The sequence below is a fragment of the Physcomitrium patens genome, chromosome 11 (assembly GCF_059467195.1).
Source record: "Physcomitrium patens ecotype Gransden chromosome 11, ASM5946719v1, whole genome shotgun sequence".
NCBI lineage: Eukaryota > Viridiplantae > Streptophyta > Bryopsida > Funariales > Funariaceae > Physcomitrium > Physcomitrium patens.
The window spans coordinates 10375305-10389811 of NC_143420.1; the positions used below are offsets into that span (position 1 = coordinate 10375305).

At 40.4% G+C, this 14507-nt stretch overlaps 3 protein-coding genes across 8 annotated transcripts; 2 read left to right on the forward strand and 1 right to left on the reverse strand.

The window, feature by feature from the left end:
* The first annotated feature begins 997 nt into the window (after window positions 1–997).
* LOC112288873 (lipid phosphate phosphatase delta) lies at window positions 998–6639 on the forward strand. 5 transcript variants are annotated; one of them, XM_024533560.3, is made up of 10 exons: window positions 1110–1395; window positions 1586–1802; window positions 2994–3293; window positions 3549–3644; window positions 4115–4189; window positions 4543–4670; window positions 4910–5007; window positions 5203–5331; window positions 5638–5753; window positions 6045–6639. In XM_024533560.3, the coding sequence occupies exons 3-10, from the start codon at window positions 3084–3086 to the stop codon at window positions 6453–6455; spliced, it is 1263 nt and encodes a 420-aa protein (XP_024389328.1). In that variant the 5' UTR covers window positions 1110–1395; window positions 1586–1802; window positions 2994–3083; the 3' UTR covers window positions 6456–6639. The 5 variants fall into 5 exon arrangements, with proteins under 5 accessions (XP_024389330.1, XP_024389332.1, XP_024389328.1 ...); XM_090254288.1 differs by having other exon boundaries at window positions 2997–3293; XM_024533562.3 differs by lacking the exon at window positions 1586–1802 and having other exon boundaries at window positions 998–1395.
* A 109-nt stretch (window positions 6640–6748) lies between these two features.
* LOC112288874 (F-box/kelch-repeat protein At5g15710) lies at window positions 6749–10168 on the reverse strand. Of its 2 annotated transcripts, none has more exons than XM_024533565.3 (4): window positions 9793–10168; window positions 9233–9419; window positions 8518–8781; window positions 6749–7913 (listed from the first exon to the last, which is right to left on the reverse strand). In XM_024533565.3, the coding sequence occupies exons 1-4, from the start codon at window positions 9893–9895 to the stop codon at window positions 7226–7228; spliced, it is 1242 nt and encodes a 413-aa protein (XP_024389333.1). In that variant the 5' UTR covers window positions 9896–10168; the 3' UTR covers window positions 6749–7225. The 2 variants fall into 2 exon arrangements, with proteins under 2 accessions (XP_024389333.1, XP_073393453.1); XM_073537352.2 differs by having other exon boundaries at window positions 9751–10168.
* LOC141045942 (uncharacterized) lies at window positions 10112–13174 on the forward strand. Its single transcript, XM_090253993.1, has 2 exons — window positions 10112–10428; window positions 10648–13174. Exons 1-2 carry the CDS (start codon window positions 10112–10114, stop codon window positions 10745–10747), a joined length of 417 nt encoding a protein of 138 aa, XP_090110119.1. The 3' UTR covers window positions 10748–13174.
* The last annotated feature ends 1333 nt before the right edge of the window (window positions 13175–14507 follow it).

The following is a 14507-nucleotide window of genomic DNA, read 5'->3' on the forward strand; positions in this document are numbered from 1 at the left end:
TGGAAAATTTTGAAGAAGCATTTCTCTGTTACAGACAATGATGTTTTTGCGTGTGTGCATCCATCCAAAAAGTAGTCTATTTTTATGTGTCTATCCATTTATGAATTCATCCATTATTGCTAGTCAATTCTTATTTCAATTGAGTGCTCTAATAAATGAGAAAGGTAGAGAAAGACTCTTGGATTAACATTCAAGATTGATATTAAGAACTACATTCTATGAACTTAATTTGTATATACATTCTATATTAATTTGGATTTATCACTTGTTGTTGGTTTATTTTTTTATTTGTTTTTATGTTCTGTCTCTTTCTAATTTACATCTTGCCATGTTTGGACAATAATCTTTTTGCCTATTGTCTCTTGCTAGGCTATAGAGATATAATACACAAAATGTCATGTTAATATATATTGGCAATATCAAATGTAGATATTGTATATAAAGATGTAAGTTGCTACTAATAAGAACCATATTGGCAATTGGTACCAACATTTGTTTAATAGATAGATGAAAAAATAAAATAAAATGTAATTGACATTAAGCATAGTTTAATAGAGGCATGGTTTTTAGAAAGATCAATCTCAACAACATTATTTTTGTATTTAGCAGTGATAGATGTGTATTTCCATGATGATAAAAATACACATTGGACATGTGTATTTCCATGAGAGGTGGTGCCTTAAGAATAATGTGGTCTATTCTAACAACATGATTTATATTTTGTTCTTATTTAAATCACACACAACTGGAACTCCTCGCCAGCTAGATCCATTGTCCGTCCAAGTCAGCATCCACCTGGACACTCTGTCTGGCTTTCTGGCCATGCCCGAGAAGCCTGTCCCGGCGATTCCACCAACAGGCCGCGCTGTGTATGGAGCAGAGAGCGAGAGGTAGGTACCAAAAGCAAACGAGTGTCGAAACACGGCGTATGTGGACCTCACCAACTGAGAAGGAGAAGAAGGCTCACTGCAGCATCCAACCCGCCAAGGGGGGCTTCACAGACTGTGAGCTTCGAAGCATTGCAGAGTAGTAGTCCAGCGGGTGCCGAGATTCTCACAGCTCCAGCCTGTTCAACATCCAAAACCCACATAACTGTCCCAACACAAAAAACACAGATAGAGACACAGAGACAGAGATGACAGAGACGCAGTCTAGCTCCCAGTTGGCAACTGGTCCGGAAAGCATGCGCTAGTCCTCCCCCGCCCCCTTCCCCCCGAGGCGCGATTACTCGTCCGTCGTCAAGTGAGGCTTCATCAACGGATGCCGTGTGCTTCGTTCTGCCTCGCTGGAGTTGGACTCGGAAAGTCGCACTAGCCTTCAGTGGCGACCAGAAGAAGCCAGCTCCGAAGGAGCGTTAGGCGGCCTTAGATTTCCCTTGCATCTCCGGGTTGCCAGGTTTGATCTCCTCGCCCATCGCCACGCTCGCGTCTTGTTCCCTTGCTTGCTCTGTGTTAGGTGGAGTCCCCCCTCGCTGCGCTACATACCGTTTTAGTAGCATCCTGTTTTCCGCGTAATGGTGTTTTTCGGAGCGTCTAGTTTCGAAGACTCTCTGATTCCTTTGGCTCTGTGCAAGGAGTTTTTACAGTGATAAGATGGTGGTGTGAGAGTAGGAGCCGTTGGCGGTGATTTTTTAAGGGGCGAGGTTGAGTTTTGAGGATGGAGGAGTAGCTCTTGGAGATTTTCGGAAAAAGGGCAACGAGTGTTGATGTTTATCTATGGTTGACGGGTGGTGTTCTGTGCGGGAGGTTTAGCTGTTCGGATCTCGCGAAAAAGTGGAGTGGCTACAGGGGCTCGTTCCTTTGGTATAGGATTTTCCCACTTATTTTAAGAATGAAATTTAGATGAGTTTATTCGGGCATTTTCTTGAAGGGAGTTTCCTGTGAGTGCATGGGCTATTCTCGTTGTTCCCTGCGTTTTAATTATGAAAAATGTTCTCTTGGTGAAAATGACATGTGACTGTCTTTGCTGTGTTTTGGTTTTTAATTTTTGTGGCTGTAGTGGAAATGTTTTTATCACACGAGAATTACTCTAGGTTTTGCGAGGATGTATTGTTCCTCAGCTAGTTAGGAAAGGATTTCTCTCGAATGATTTCCGGTGATACCGATAACCCTGGATTCTATCTTGTGAAGCAGATTTCTCTTTGACTGCTGTTAAGCTACTTGGTGTCCTTACATTGATAGCTCATCTTGTCCAGGCCATGCTGCGATAGATTAGATCTCTTCACAATGACCAATTTATGCACTTAAAGAGTATGCATGAGGCCTCTAGTCGAAGAGCTGCTGTGCCTTTAAGGGCTAGTTCTTTATCCATATCTCTAGTTCTTCTTCTTCTTCTTCTTCTTCTGTCTTCGAATTTCCTGGCCTTCTATCCTCTAGCCTTCCTTTTGTTCTTAACACCGTTACATTTACCTTCTTTCACGGTCAACAACTGGTGCCTTGTGCACGTAAGTTGCTTTCTCTGCATCTCATATTTCATTATGTATTATGTCGTCATACATTTCTCGTATTTTCTTCGTTCATTTCCTAGATCTTCGTTTTCATGTAGCTTTGCGTCACTTACTGGTACTTACGTGTATCTTACAGAGTATGTGGCGATTCATCTTTTAGATGAAATGTTGAGCTGTAGGCTCTGCATTGTAATGATTCTGACATACTGAACTTCATGGTCTCTCTTTATAATATTCCATAAAAAACAAGCATTCGAATTTGCTATCTACAATGAAGTTCATGACATGGATTCAGGAGAGGGCGTCAAAGTCGATGCTATCGTTTCAGTTGCGTAAAGTCCTTTTATCGGAGTGTCTCTGGTTCCCGATGAAGCTATTCTTGCACCCTACAATTTGCTCTTATTCTAAATCATCACTTATGTGTATCAAACACAGACTTATTTGTGGTATTTCTGTATGCTAACTATCACCAATATTTATCCGACTTTATCACACTTCTTTTTGGTACGGCGTTCCTGATCCTTGTCGATGCTTTGTCTGTATGTAGAAGATCATTTCGGCGGCGGCGTCAAGGAGGCCGTAGTCGCTTGCTGTGTTTGACAACTACCACTCAGACAGGGCACGCGTGGAAAGCCGCATGGCCGGACTTAATTTCACTATTTTGGAGACTAGTGCTATTCCAGTATATAGCACCTTGGCACCTTGGCAGATTTCCGTGGTTGGTGCAATCTTTACTTGGTTGATTTTTGCACAGCTCACTGCCTTATCTAAGCATTTGCGGGCACTGGTACAACCATTTGTGCTCCGACATGTGGAAGAAGGGGTGCCGGTGGTCCTTGCTATTCAGGTACCTAATGCTAATCAGTTGCATCTAGAACCTGCTGTGCTTCAACCATTTTGAATAGTGCTCCTTTGGCATTAAATAAAGATCGTGGTGCAAAGGGAGTGTCTAGACCTACAATTGCACCGCCCATGCAATGAGGTAATTGCTGAGGTTAGGATGTTGTTATGTTTTCGTGTTTTGGTTATTCACAGTAGATTTCATAGTAAGGATACCGCGGGTTTCGAACTAATATCTGGTTCATGCCCTCCATATTTCCAGAAATACAGGCATCCGCAACTTGATTATTTCGTGGGGGTCCTTGCGACTTTAGTATCCACGGAATTTTATTCATTAGTGCTGCCCCTGCTTTTTTGGGTACGTTAATTACGGTTTTCAAAGCCATATACATTGTGGTTTTATGGTGCCACCCTCGCTTCTGTTGAACATACGTTATGCAGGCACTGTATTTTTTCTGACAGTCTAATGGAAAAATCCATATCAATATTTGTCTAATAGGACCAGAGGAGTAAAATATAAATGGAAAAATCCATATCAATATTTGTCTAATATTTGTCTAAGGACCAGAGGAGTAGTTGATGAGACTTTGGATGTTCCTTTTATTAGGTTTGTAGCTCTTTCAAGAGGACTCTCTTGGTTGTTGATATGTGACTGTCTAGGTGCGATTTTGACTGGTCAGCTGCTGTAGGCCAAGATGACAGTTAGTATTTGAATCATATAATTGTGCGAGTACTGGTAAGTTTATTCTAAATTAGTTTTCTTAGTGTTTGTATGCATGCAAGAGCGTCGGGTTTGTGATATCATATTCTTGTGTGTTATTTCTGCAGCATGGGCAAACAAAGCTTGCGAGGCAATTGACCTTATTAATGGCAACGTGCATCTATGTGGGCAATTGTGTTAAGGTACTGAGCTAGCAAAGCTGCCATCTTATGAAACAATTACTGCTCTTTAATCGTATGCAATTTGATGTCTGCGTTCTGCTTTTGGCAGTTGTGCGCTTTCGTATTAAGACTTAGGTTAAGGACGTTCTCATTAATGATCAATTTTAGGCTTATATTGGTCTTCATACAGAGGGAGCGTCTCATTTTGTGAAGCCTTTAAATTGGAGTTTTTTGGATTTGTATATCATACTATTCAAGTAACTTCCAGTGTTTGCATTCAAAGATGATTTTCTTTGCTAAAAGTTGAGTTGTTTCTGCTGAATTTTAGTACTTTTGTGAACTCTGGAAGGCCTTAACATTCAATCTGTTGGCAGGACGTTGTCTGTGCACCAAGACCACCACCTCCAGTGCACAGAGTTGTTTCGTCTGGAACTGAGGAAACTAGTGCTGAAGAGTATGGGTTACCTTCATCTCACACAATCAACATAATCTGCTTTGCAGGGTAAGAAGATAAGCTTTGTGGATTGTGGACTGAGCGTTTGCTTTCTTCTTGATCGGGAGTAGCGAAGGACTGTTCTGATTCTTGGTGTGCTAGTTGACACTAGCTTGTGTGTGTGTGTGTGTGCATTGAAACAGTTAAAATCTAGTCTGGATTACATTGAGTTCATTCTATCATATATTCATAATGCGATCTAAATTTTTTTATCTGAATTTGGAACTATCATGGTTTTTGAATATTAGGTATGTGCTCCATTATCTTAACGGCCAGCTTGTGGAGCCGAGAGCATTTGCCACCACCGCCGTTTTGTTTACCATAGTTGTATTGCTCGTCATTTCTGGTAAATACCACAACTGATTGTTATCCCACAAGAGTTTCATGGTAGATTGATATTGATATTCTGAGGTGCTTGAAACATCATGACGTTGCATTCTGAAACGATTACATTCTTCTCAGCTTTTTTCGGTCTTTGTTTGTTAACAAAAATGCTAAGATATTGTACTCTAATTTTAAAAAGCATATTTTCTTGATACAGGAAGGCTATACCTGGGGATGCATTCTCCAATAGATGTGTTAGCTGGGTGTACAATTGGAACCGTATTACTTCTTTGCTGGTGTTGTATCGACGAATATTTGGATGCCTATGTTACTAGCGGCGAGAATGGTAGGTTATGAACATATTAGTAGTTGGTTTATGGTAAATTCGGACGAGGAGTGTTCATGTCTTAGATGTTATGTATGAAGCTTTAAATATGATATAAATTTTTCATATTAGCTTTGAAATTAATTTGTCTAAAACAAGGTACTTGGCTAGTGGCTATATAGTTTGTTGATGTATAACTGATTTGGTATATATCGTGCAGGTTGTATTATTTTTATTATTTTAATGGTATTTAGAGTTCGGAATTTGAGTAAATCAGATGCATACTTTTGCTGATGGGTGACATGATTGATGTTGTTTGTGATGCAGTTGTTACATTTTGGGCAGCTATTGCCATTCTTGCTTTATATGCATATCCTACTCCAGAGTCACCTACTCCTTCCTTCGAGTATCATACGGCTTTCAACGGCGTTGCCTTCGGCATAGTAAGTTACCTGAGTTTCATGTATCTTTTCTGAAACGCTTTGTTTGGAATGTATATTTCTAGTTAAATATAATGGCCATATTTGATATAAATACTCATAGGACTGCACCTTTACGAGTCCTTATCCTTTTGATGCATTCTTTCTAGTGAATACATTCTCATCTAAAGAGCCCTTGATTTTTTGATATTAACCTGGATAAAATGCATCATTAATTTGCCTCACGAGCTTTGTTTCTGCAGCAGCATGTTTAGATTCCGTATCAAAACTAAAATCTTCTGTTTATTTATGCAGGTAAGTGGAGTACGTCGAACATTTTCACACTATCCTTCTGAACTTGCATCAGAATTGCCACTCGCCCCTGCACATATTGGTTTGAAGACGGCACTTGGCATAGTCACGATCTTTGCCGCCAAAGAAGGGAGCAAGTACCTGGCGACGATTTTTCTTCCCTTTCTTTGTAGCCTGTTAGAGACGTTGTTTGGTTTCCGTTTCCGTTCAACTTCATATGTGAAATCTATGAGGAAAGGGGTTGAAGATGGTACGAAGGCCTCGGTAGAGAAGTTCGGCGGTGCAACAAAGACTTTTTGCAAGATTGATGACCCGATGGATGTTGACACCGGTATTAGATCAGTGCAATATGCCACAATGGGATGGGCAGTTGTCGAACTTGTCCCATGTGTGTTTTCTCTTTTCGCTTTGTAACACCACTCTAGGATGTGCTTCGTTTAGGACGTCGCCAATTGGAACTAGTTCTTACGGCATAGACGGTTTTGACCTGTTGAGCTGTATAAATGTGAAACTCGCATTCTTGTAACAATACTATTTTATGCAATAGTACGATTCTTTCGGGTGTCTATGTACACCCACGATATTATACAGGAGAAAATTGACTACATTTACTGTACCTCTCTTGACATTCCAGCATACCCAGGAGGTTGAGAGCAGGACATGACATTGTTTTGAGATTTTTTCGCTAAAATTGTAGATATGGAGTAGTCGTGCTTGTTTTTCTTTTGTCCTGAGGTTTGATCTGGTTCACTTCTGGTTTACACAAATTTGAGAAGCGACGGTGGTTAATCTAATGATGCACCTCAGCTCAAGGACAATGCCGACACATGTGCCTTGTGAACACATTTCATCGTTCAATTAGATTCTGCACTAAAGTGTCAAGGCAGTGAGCTATCTCTCTGGGATGGATTGACATGGTACAGTGATCCTAGAGCTACGGCGAATCACAGAATCTCTAACTGTATATAACAGGGGTAGGAACCGTTCTTTTCATTTGAGAAGTTTTCCTTGTGAAAGTTGTGTGGTCCGACAGGATAAATTCATTTCTTGATTTTTGAGACAAGACATTCTTCGGACATAGCTCCGGGAAAACCGTTGAAAACGATTGAAAATGGATGATGCGATGCATCACATGTTGAGCAACGATCTAATAGAAACTGCGTGGAGTCCAAATCTTGATGCTTTTAGACTGGAGCATCCAGCCTCGGATTGAAAGGGAATCCAATAGTAGATCTGTAGTCCTCAATGTCGGTAAGCAAAGGGCAGCTTGGCACCCATCGCCATGACCGCTTCGAGAAGTCGTAGATCAACGCGTGCGGGCACTTGTAACTTGTTAGGCAAATGAGGTCGTTGTGTCCAACGCACATGAAATCTCCATTCCTCGAGTCTTTCAGGAATCTCTTACACAGCGTGTGAGGCATCCGAACGATCTCCACCCAATTCATTGTGCTCTGTTCAAGCTCCCATATCCTGATGTTCTTCGGGATGGCATGCTTCTTCAACCCCCCCACCATGAGGAGACGCCGTTGGCATCCCACCAGGTGAGGCGAAGTGAGGAAGGAGGGCATCGGAGCCCGGACCACACTCCAAACTCCGTGTTGCATGTTAAAAGCTATGACCCCGTATGGATCCCGGGTGACCCAGAAATGGAAGCCGTTGCAGAATGCATTGCGGAGCGTGTAGTTTGCAATCGGCAAGTGATTTCCAGTTATGCGCCAGGTATTCGATGTGGAGTCGTAAACCTCTGTTCTGACGTTGTCTTCGTAGTAGTCTCCAGCGACCACAATCTTGTAAGCTCGTGTCTGCGGGTCGACCACCATGCCTACGAGATTTGGAAACCTCTTGTGTAGCATGGGAGGCAACTCCCTCCATCTACGACAGCAGGCTTTCTTTTAGGTTAATGTTGACTTGTTGGAGCCATGAAAGGCCATGAATGCAGACCTCACTGCTGATGAAACTCTCCTCCTGAACGTTTCCCATACTCATTTTGCAACATCATGCAACTTCCATGCCAGCTGATTGGAGACCACAGGGGACAAAAGGAAACTCAATGTGAAAAACAAGTGCTCATGCGAACCCGATAAAAAATTTGATGAAACCACAACAGCAGATTCACATACTCCGGTGAGATTATGCTCACTCGCCATTCTCTTCTGTTTTGCAGAATTCTAGTCACAAAAACCAGTCGTTTTTTACTGAAGAATCATGGACACTAAGCATCACGGACACATTGTTGCTGAACATGATGTCCCCCGAATAACCAGCGGCTTTCGAAGACTAGTCATACGACTAGTTCAATCAATCATTAAAGCACTAATTCCCATCAATGAATAATTTCATACAAAGCTAGAGCAAAATGATGGCAACTTAGGGACAGTATGTGGGATTAATCAGAGATTAGAGTTCACACAAACACTGGTCACAGGAATAAACACCATGCAAGGATGCTCAAAAGCAGGGTTGAAGAAAATGGTACCTGCGAGTCACAGGGTTGCACACTGACAAACTGGGGTAGGCACTTACGCCACAAAAGCAAAGCAAGCCCCCAGCTGCGGCGCAAGGGAACTTGGTCTCATAGTGAAAAAATGTGAAGGGAATCCGGTGCCAGCGGTTAGATGCAGGGTTATACACAGAGCACATGCTACGGTCCTTGGCCTCAAACATCAAGAAGCATGGCTCTGGTGATGGAACCCGCCGGTACATTTCCAAGAAACTGTGGGAGTACATTACAGAGTTCCACCTAGCAGGATCAAAAAGAAAACAAAGAAAAAAGAAGGTTACATACCATAGATTCAAAGCAATTGATCAAAGTAGTTTTGCGATAACCAGCTACAGCAGATAACGCCCTCCACAGACTGTAATCAAGTCACACAAGCGCAAAGAACTTTTCAAGTTCTAAACTAGACAAGAAGATAACGGAATCTAAGAAAAGAAGACGAAAACCCAAAAAAACCAAAACAGCACTGAGCATAATCTTAGATTTAATTTCTTATGAGTGGGGAGGGCGAGACACATTGCAATTTATCAGATGCCGGAAGTAGCTGTCGAGCAACCAGTTTCATGTAAGACATGATCAAAACAACTACTCAGAGAAGGAGCATGACAGGGACAGGTCATTCGAATACGGTGTGGATTGAAGCATCCATGCAAGAGGTTGAGAAAGTAAATGATGCAGTTTTTGACAGTTATACCGTTTGCAGACTGTGCAAGCCCGTGCGAAAGCGGGAAACGGCAGCCAGGCCAAAATACGGTCCTGCAAGTCTTCGGGAAGCGATCCCCACAGTCCTCCATCCAGTTGTGTAGCCGAGTCACCCTGCTCAGCTTCCATTTGCGTTGTTCCGGCAGCAGCGCCATCCTCTTCCTCCCCCTTTCCGTCCTCTGAAACGAGACCAGCAGCTGCCTGTGAATCCCCGATCGAGGTTCGTCTGTGGCTGCTACCTTCTAGATATAATTCTTGCGAGGTGCTACTCATGATGTTATATTGCAATCGCTGAACAAAAGTCCATATTCCTGGTTTCTTTCGTGCCTTCCCACGAGAGTGATAAATTATTTACTACACTAACCTTTCTCCGTGCTGCCATGCATAGCCGAGGTCTGCTTCACTTCTTGTGATGGGAAAATTTTCGAGAGGTACAACTAATACCATATCAGCTCCTATGCATTCCCACCAACTAAGCAATGCTACAATCAGATCTCTATGAGTACTAACCGCACATTATTGTGATTGCGCTCCAGAAACCCAGTACCATACCTCCTCTTCCGACTTCTAAGAGGTCTTGCTCTGATCCACTTCTTTCCTCTTCGTGCAATGCACAGTTCTGCCTGACTGGGTAACATGAGCCACTTCCAATCATGTCAATTTCATCACAACGTCTTTCTCCGCCAATGTCAAAATAGTCCTACAACGTATCAGTAGCACCGCTCGCTCTTTGCAGATTTGTTATCATTCCTGAGTGCTAAGTTTCGCTAGCGCTGATGGAATATCTAAACCGAAGTATTGCCATCACTTGGCTGTGAAATCAATTACACTCTTTTTGCCTAACTCCGTGTGGAGCGAACCCAAACCGTGGATGCAGCAGTTGGGAGGGAATTTTTTTTTTCGAGTGGAGGGATGCAGGCGCATCAGAAGGGGAGACGAAAGGACGCACTCTCACGTAAGAGGGAAGCAGTTGGGAGATGAACAGGTGCATCAAAAGGGCACAATATCCAGTTATGAGTTTAAGATCGACACGAAAATCAGCTTATTCTGTGTCAATCTACGAAAGGGGATTTCCAAATGTGAGAATTCTTGGTTTCGATCCATGGTGTCCATAAGAGCCAGAAATATTTCTAGACATGACGCCGCCTTTTTGCTCAGTATGGGTAACATTCGGTCGGTTCAGTTTATGTAAGAAGCCTTTGCTTACTTACATGTACTCTGATTAGCACTTCTAAACAGGAGAATTTATACTGTTACAAGAGGTAAGCTACGTCTTTCAGTTTGAACTTAGAGACGTGGAGCTTTCTTAATCTCCAATTGCTTTTAATCTCATTAAGTTTATCCCGTAACAAGTGTCATTACTCAGGGTGTTGTAATCAAAACTTATGATATACTTGTCCCCTCCAGTTTCTGTCGTAAGGGGAAAGTTGGTGCTAATAAGCCATGGCAAGTTACTCTTCTGACTCTCATAATTCTCACCTCCTCTGTCGATAGTGAAATTGGCTGATTGTATTAGCAATGCACTACCTCTTTGATGTGGTAATCAACTTCTTGTGGTCTCTCTTCGAGCTCCTGGCTTCTGATGTGAGAGCGCTATACGGTGTCCTTGGGGCAATTAGCCATGAGGTCTCAAGGGGGGACAACATAATGAACGGGGTGGAACTTCTAATCGTGCCGTGCGAAGAAGAGCTTCTGCAGCAGGTGTCAAAGGAATACGGAGTCGTCCCCAAGTTGATTTTAGGGCACGCCAAGTGAATGAGTTCCCTGGAAACGTCCATAGGGCTTTTCAAACCAGGGTAGAAGCAAAATTCTTTCTATCCCATTTCGAAAAACTACAGACCTCTTGTGGCTAGAAGTTCTAGCCTAGAGCAAACTATTTCGTTCCTCCTAGTGTGGAACTACTTGTACAATTGCCTGATGTCATGTAAGACCTATGCAATGACATTCCTTATCGACTTGACTCCCATGGAATTTCTGTGCTTCTCAAAGACTAAACGGCCTCGGGATTTCGCGAGAATATCTGCTGTCTGCTGCTGGGAGCTAACGTGCTGTTTCTGAATGCCTTCTTCTATACCTTGCTCACGCACATAATGGTGGTGTTACTCTATGTGCTTTGATCGGGCATGAAAGACTGAGTTTTTTGCAAGTTTAATAGTTCTAACGTTATCGCAGTTGAGATGAATATCAATTTCAGTAGGTGAGGTAGCAGCGCGCAGATAATGATTCTTTTGGGAGATGAATAGCCTCTTTTGCTCCTTCCACAAGGCTCTATATTCTGCTTCAGTAGTTGATAGAGCAACGGTGGGTTGTTTCTTGCTGGCCGAAGAGGTGGCGCCCCCTGCCGGTGAGAAAGTGAACCCCCAGTGCTGCGACATGAGTCTTTACAGGCAGCCCAGTCTGCATCCGTGAAACCTTCAAATTGAGTGATAGGCTGGCTGTGAGTGAAACCAATAGGAGAATATGCTGCGTGAGGATTTTTGGAGTGGACGATGCCAAAATCAAGGGTATCCTTGAGGTACCTGAGGATGTGTATGACCGCATTCCAATGTCGCTCCTGTGTGTTAGCCATGAATCTACTAACAAAACTAACTGAACAGGCAAGGTCAGGTCGAGTATCCATGAGATAAAGTGATTAGCCTACCGAATGGCAGTAGGTCAATTGATCAAATGAAAGAGATTCAGAATCAAGCGCCAAAGATGAATTTTTCAGGTAGAGGAGTAGAAGCATGCCCACAATCTTCGAGCTGAGCTTCAGATAGGATCTGCCGAGAATAAAGCTGTTGATGGATCATAATTCCAGATTTCAGCATAAGAAATTCAAACCCAAGGGACCGTTTGATGAGTTCTAAGGTTTTCATTTCACATTACAAATAGAATTAAGCCGTAATAACAACAATTTTTGAGTCAAAATTGCTTGTCAGTTGCAGGTCGTCAACATAGAGAAGGACAACAACAATATCAGAGCGGTTCCGCAAATAGTAGAGGTTATAATCAACAATGCTGCGAGACCAATTTTGAGCTAGTATATACAAATTGATTTTAGCGTACCAAGCTCTGGGGCTTAGTTTTAGCCCATAAATTGAGCCGTTCAATTTGCACACTAGGTTTTCTTTCCGAGGTGAAATGAATTCGTCAGGTTGCTGCACACAGATGGATTCCTCTAGTTTTCCATTGAGAAATGCCCTTACTACATCAAGATGCACAATGTTCCATTCAAAACAAGCTGCCCATGAGATGGCTGTTTGCAGCGTAGACCATCTCACTACAAATGCAAAAGTTTCAGAATAGTCAAGTCTAGGCTTATGTTCAAAGCCCCTGGCTACTAGTCGAGTTTTAAGATGTCGTTAGAGAGGATGCAAGTCGAGTTTCACCAGGAGGACCCAGCAACTAGATGAAGCTTTCCGTCCTAGGAGCAAAGGAACTAATTTCCAAGTTTTATTTTTATTGAGAGAATGTAGTTTCTGAATAATTGTATCTCTCCAATGAGGGTGCAATGAATAATTGTATCTCTCCAATTGTATCTCTCCAATGAGGAGTGCATCTTAAAATGATACATTGTCTTTGAAGCTTTCCAGGATATCCTCAGAACATGCTGAAGAATTGGAAGCACTGAGATACAAATAATAGTCTTTGTATATGGATGGTAATCCTAATGTATAATAAGGACTGAGCTATGGTGGTGAAACCGGAGACGAGTGGAAGTGACCCTTGAGGTGAAATTGGTGGAGACTAGTTGTAGAAGTTGTCAGTAAGTGCATGCGGACCTGGTGATAAAATAGTTGGCACAATGTTAGTCTTGGCCTGGTCCTGAGCAATAGAAGGTAGTAAAACTTAAGAAGGTGTTGATTTGTGACAAAAAACCTAGTTAGTGTAGGCATTTGTCAGAAGAAGGGAAAAGATAATAAATGGCACAGGAGTGTGAATGTTGTTTGGATATTTCTTAAAAATGACACATCTCAATTAATTAACATTTTCCTTATGAAGTTATAATACACATATGCTTTAAAAATCTCATCATTGGCAATTATAATAGAAAGAATGAATTTGAATTTAAGCTTAGTTTGTCATTTTTTTAGATATATGGAAAAAGATTTGTTATCCAATGATAGCTAGATGTCTAATATTTGGTTTTGATTTGTAAAGGTATTCAAACAGTATAGCATTTTTTAGATTTTTTTAATGTTGTACCTATTTTAGAAGTAATTTGCAATGTCATATTATGTATTGTTTCATTTAAAAATGTTCTTTGCACTTGATTGTAAAAAGTAAATTTGTATTTTTCAATTAAGTAAGAATCCAATAATTTTAATCAAACCTTAAATAAACTCCAATTGAATCTTAGCAATTGTAATAAAAACTTTAAAAAACCTTAAAAGAATTATAAAGAAATATTAAAGAATCTTAAAGAAATCATAAATAAAAACTTATTAAACCTAATCAAATCCTAAGTAAGTTCTAAAAAATCCTAATGAAATATAAAATCTTAATCTTAAACAAATTGAATTTTTAGATCAAGTCAAGAAGGTTCATTGTAACTTGTTTCCTACCTATTTTGCAAAAATATGTTACAACATAAGTTGTTGCAAAACCATACAAATGATTCATATATTTTATAATTTGATTTTGGTATATATAATATAGAAGATCACTCATGCACCTTGAAAACATTAAAATCCAATAACTACCTCAGTATGATATATGAATTGAAAAAGCTTTCTTATAAATTATGTAAAAAACTAATTCTATGGATCTAATACTTCAACATCAACATTGGACTAGATTGGCCATGCCAACTGTATTGCAACTAGGATCTAAAACACTTGACACATTCATGTAATCTCACTCTCTAAATCCTAATTATTTTTTAATAATAGGATTATAGATAAAGATGTAGATAGAGTGATATTAAAAAAAACCAATGGTCGTGGATATTAAAAGATAAAAAGTGTATATAGATTGTGTTAAAATAATTTATTAATTTATTAGATAATATGGTGCAAATTAGCATAATTATGTACAATCTATTATATAAGTTTAAAATACAAATTATATACTTTTAAGTCATTTTTATATATAATATATTAAAAAATTAGTCTAAATATGATAATTTGCAACTACAAGATATATATATATATATATATATATATATTTATATAAGTTATATATTTCATTGTCATTATGTAAATAAATCTATATAATTTTATTTATTTATATATATTGTATAAAAGATAAATTTATAATTTAAAAAATCTTATATCTTATTAAAT

Excerpts from the sequence above, each read along its gene's own strand:
- LOC112288873 (XM_024533562.3), top strand. The coding sequence starts at position 3,084 with ATGGCCGGACTTAATTTCACTATTTTGGAGACTAGTGCTATTCCAGTA. Across the intron at positions 3,645-4,114 it reads TGCTGCCCCTGCTTTTTTGG|CATGGGCAAACAAAGCTTGC; the intron begins GTACGTTAATTA and ends TTATTTCTGCAG. Across the intron at positions 5,332-5,637 it reads TGTTACTAGCGGCGAGAATG|TTGTTACATTTTGGGCAGCT; the intron begins GTAGGTTATGAA and ends TTTGTGATGCAG.
- LOC112288874 (XM_073537352.2), bottom strand. The coding sequence starts at position 9,895 with ATGATTGGAAGTGGCTCATGTTACCCAGTCAGGCAGAACTGTGCATTG. Across the intron at positions 8,782-9,232 it reads GCTTGCACAGTCTGCAAACG|GTGGAACTCTGTAATGTACT; the intron begins GTATAACTGTCA and ends TGATCCTGCTAG. Across the intron at positions 7,914-8,517 it reads TGCAACCCTGTGACTCGCAG|ATGGAGGGAGTTGCCTCCCA; the intron begins GTACCATTTTCT and ends CTGCTGTCGTAG.
- LOC141045942 (XM_090253993.1), top strand. The coding sequence starts at position 10,112 with ATGCAGCAGTTGGGAGGGAATTTTTTTTTTCGAGTGGAGGGATGCAGG. Across the intron at positions 10,429-10,647 it reads ATTCGGTCGGTTCAGTTTAT|TTTCTGTCGTAAGGGGAAAG; the intron begins GTAAGAAGCCTT and ends TGTCCCCTCCAG.